Genomic DNA, 3881 nt, shown 5'->3' on the forward strand with positions numbered 1-3881 from the left:
CTCACATGAATGTTGTTAAAATGTTTGCTTGTCGTGGCAGTGCTTCATGCAGGAACAGGAACATGAACACACGCCACCTGGCATTGCATCTGCCTGTTGAATAATATACTCCTAATTAAGAAAGAATTTTCCATGATTGGCCGTCTGATCGATCTGCGGTTGGCGCAGCTTTGCTTGCTCGTATTCAGTCGGCGAGTGGAATTCATTCGGTTTATGTTGACTAGCTGGCCGGACTACCCGTGCCGTGGGTCAAGTTCAACAAGTCAGTCGTCAACAGCAACAGCGACACCGGCCGCAGCAGCAGGTGTCTTCTTCCCCTATCCATCCATCCCTTTCCTCCCTCCAACCCCCACCCCTAGACTAGATCCTCAAACGCTACAAGTAACACGGACACGCGCGCGCACGGGCCGAGGAACCGTAAAAGCTACGACTTGTTCTTCGTCCACCTTCGTCTCCCTCCCTTCCCCGCAGGCCGGTCACCTCAAGTAACCCCATCCCCTCCTTGCTGCCTCACCCCGTTGGATCATCAGAGCTGCTGCCCGGCGCCCGAGGTAATCGACTATACGCTGTTAATCAGTTGGTTGATCTTGCTCCGGCAAGCTGATTTTGTTGTCCCAGCTTTGGTTTCATTTGACATGGAGGGAGGGAGTGAAAGTGAAAGTGAAACCCCCTGCCAGTAGCTAGCTGCCGCTGCTCTGCTCTGTTTCTTTGGTAATTGCTCTGCTCTCCTCTGCTTCTTCTGCTAGGAGCTAGAAAGGGAGGTGATCCTCTTTCTTCCTACGGTACACTACTGCTCAATCCGATCTGCAATTGTATCTGAACCTACCTACCAACCGTACGAACAGTAGCAAGTTTTTTTTTGGGGATTTATTCACCGTGTATAGATTTATGATACATTTGGCTTCCTTGCCTGCCTGTGTTCATCAATCCCGTCCCTCTCCCTAGATCGTGCCCTAAATCGTGCAACAATATAATACTGTACCTCCTTGCCTGCTCTCTTTGCTTGTGTTCATCTTCATCCACCATGTGCCTCACCCTCTGCTTCTAGATCGTGCAACAATATAATACCTGCTTGATGGTGTTTGTTGGAGTAAACTTTGACTTGGGGCCTGGCGGCTAAGCTACTTTATCATTCTTTACTACCAAATACCAGTTCATCGTCCACCAGCTTTCTTGACTATCATGCTCCCGGATTCCCACGCACTCACACTGTCCACATACTTCCTTAATCTATCATCAGGTAAACAAATCGATTAGCGCTTCCACCGCAGCGGCGCGGCGACGATGTGGTGGCTGCCGCCTTGCTTCCACGGCGGCAACGCGGCCAAGGGGGAAGGCCGAGACCACTTCGACCCCAACCCCGTGTCGCCGGCCGCGGCCTCGGCGCGGTCCATGAGCACGGCCACGTCGTCCACCATCACCGCCCCGTCCGGCTCGGACCTCACCGGCTCCATCAACGCCTCCGACATGAGCGCCGACTCCATCCAGCGCCCGCAGCAGTACCCGAGCTTCGCCGACCGGCCCGCCAACCTCCGGGTCTTCACCTACGCCGAGCTGCGGGCCGCCACCCGCAACCTCAGCCGCTCGCTCATGCTCGGCGAGGGGGGCTTCGGCTGCGTCTACCGGGGCGCCATCAAGGTCAACGCCGGCGCCGGAGACGAGACGCCTCCCCCGATGGAGGTCGCCGTCAAGCACCTCAACCGGAACGGGCTTCAGGCAAGATACATACAGATATACTCCACCAGCCACATATAGCACATTGCTCTTCGGTGGCTCTGTCGGTCAGTAAAATTAATGGCGAATTTGATGATCTTGATCAGGGGCACAAGGAGTGGCTGACGGAGGTGAACGTCCTGGGCATCGTGGACCACCCCAATCTGGTGAAGCTGGTGGGCTACTGCGCCGACGACGACGAGCGAGGGGCGCAGAGGCTTCTGGTGTACGAGTACATGCCGAACCGGAGCGTGGACGATCACCTGTCGGGCAGAGCGATCGGGACGACTCTGTCGTGGCCTATGCGGCTCCGGGTGGCTCTCGACGCCGCCAAGGGGCTCAAGTACCTGCACGAAGACATGGATTTCCAGGTACTTCTTCTTCTGTGCTTGGATCGAAGCCTGAAGCATCTGAATGAATTGAACTGAAGATCGATCTGCAGGAAGACATGAACTGAATTTGTGACATTGCTTTGCTCAGATAATTTTCCGGGACCTGAAGACGTCAAATATATTGCTGGATGAGGACTGGAACGCCAAACTGTCAGACTTCGGCATGGCTAGGGAAGGCCCGACGGAGGGCCTCACACACGTCTCCACAGCGGTAACAATGAAGCTTCTGCATTCAGATACACTGTACCATGTTTTGTAGATGAAAAATTAATTCAGATACAGGTGAGAAGTACGAAATGGATTATGACATGTACGATGATATTGATATATGTGTAGGTGGTTGGCACCCTGGGGTACGCGGCACCGGAGTACATCCAGACGGGGCGGCTGAACGCCAAGAGCGACATCTGGAGCTACGGGGTGCTGCTCTACGAGCTCATCACGGGTCGCCGGCCCATCGACGGGGAGCGGCCGCGGGGCGAGCAGAAGCTCCTGGACTGGGTGAAGCCCTACATCTCCGACACCAACAGGCTGCGGCTGATCGTGGACCCGAAGCTGGAGGGGCGCTACAGCATCAAGTCGGTGGCCAAGCTGGTCACCGTGGCCAACCGCTGCCTCGCCAGGCTGCCCAAGGCGCGCCCCAGGATGGGGGAGGTGCTGGACATGGTGCAGAAGGCCGTCGACGTCGACGGCGCCGCCGCCGGCGCTGGCGCTCCTCCGCTGCACCACTACAGCAGCGGCGGCAGCAGGGGGGAGGGCGGCAGCTCCAAGCTGAGGCAGGAGGGCAAGAAAGGGTTTCATGGTCAGTGGCGAGCTGGAAGAGGAAAAGGGCCTCTCATGTGCTGATACTGAGGCTAGTTTAATTCATGTGATTGATTAGATTTTCGGGGATCCTAGTTAATCCTAGTACGGCAGTATGTCTGTTGGTGGTGTTGTTCTGAGTGATCAATTCCAGCCGGAAGAGTCATAGTATGCAGTGTCAATTGTGTGGATATGATATGGCTATACTAGAACATGAAGGCGTGCGTTGTCACACCCGTCCATTTCTGTGAAAGAACTGTCGAAAGGGAAATTCAACTGAGAATAATGAATAACTAATAATCAACAAGTCGGCAGCTGCAGTTGTGGCAACTTAGCGAAAGTTCCATCTCAACATTGAAACTAACGACCCCGAATCAACAACCACAAAGTTTTGAAAAAGTTATGATGTGCACTGAAGAGTGGTGCATTCGGTGCGCCCGACCTCAGTTTATATATTCAAAACTTCAAAATAATCTAAAAACAAAATTTGCATGTTGATAATCATCTATCTACCATGATTCATGTTTTCTAATTTAAATTTGAAAATCATACCAAGGAAAAAATCCATATACGAACAGTTGTTAATTACAAATGGGTCATGAATTCACGTAGTTCATCAACACTAAATTCGTCAGTTTTGTTTTTCAGGTCGTGTTTTGAATTTAGATTTGCAGAACATTGAATAGAGGGTGTTCCTATGTACTCTATATTCGTTTTTTTAGTTTGTAATATATAAACTCCCAGATCGCCGGACACATTCTCACATCACCGAGTACTAACGAGTTACCAAAGTATATGCAGGGCCAGGGTATGCGATAGAAAACTGATTAAGAAAGGCAGTAGCGAAATGTCAAGAGTTCACCAAAAGCAGGCCACGCAACATAGCTTGCAGGACATTCAGGATCTTCTATATCGATTAGACATTATCAACTTCGAGGTAGCCAAACTCATTCCCCAAAAAATTAAAATATGTAG

At 51.9% G+C, this 3881-nt stretch overlaps 1 protein-coding gene across 2 annotated transcripts; it reads left to right on the top strand.

Moving 5' to 3' along the window:
- The first annotated feature begins 336 nt into the window (after positions 1-336).
- Positions 337-3115, top strand: LOC123055002 (serine/threonine-protein kinase PCRK1). Of its 2 annotated transcripts, none has more exons than XM_044478892.1 (5): positions 337-551; positions 1241-1716; positions 1821-2084; positions 2194-2316; positions 2442-3115. In XM_044478892.1, the coding sequence occupies exons 2-5, from the start codon at positions 1285-1287 to the stop codon at positions 2949-2951; spliced, it is 1329 nt and encodes a 442-aa protein (XP_044334827.1). In that variant the 5' UTR covers positions 337-551; positions 1241-1284; the 3' UTR covers positions 2952-3115. The 2 variants fall into 2 exon arrangements, with proteins under 2 accessions (XP_044334827.1, XP_044334828.1); XM_044478893.1 differs by having other exon boundaries at positions 349-711.
- The last annotated feature ends 766 nt before the right edge of the window (positions 3116-3881 follow it).

This window comes from Triticum aestivum, chromosome 2D, assembly GCF_018294505.1.
Source record: "Triticum aestivum cultivar Chinese Spring chromosome 2D, IWGSC CS RefSeq v2.1, whole genome shotgun sequence".
NCBI classification, from domain to species: domain Eukaryota; kingdom Viridiplantae; phylum Streptophyta; class Magnoliopsida; order Poales; family Poaceae; genus Triticum; species Triticum aestivum.

Coding starts and splice junctions, on each gene's coding strand:
- LOC123055002 (XM_044478892.1), top strand. CDS start 1,285: ATGTGGTGGCTGCCGCCTTGCTTCCACGGCGGCAACGCGGCCAAGGGG. Junction 1,717..1,820: donor TCAACCGGAACGGGCTTCAG/GCAAGATACATA, acceptor GATCTTGATCAG/GGGCACAAGGAGTGGCTGAC. Junction 2,085..2,193: donor ACGAAGACATGGATTTCCAG/GTACTTCTTCTT, acceptor TGCTTTGCTCAG/ATAATTTTCCGGGACCTGAA.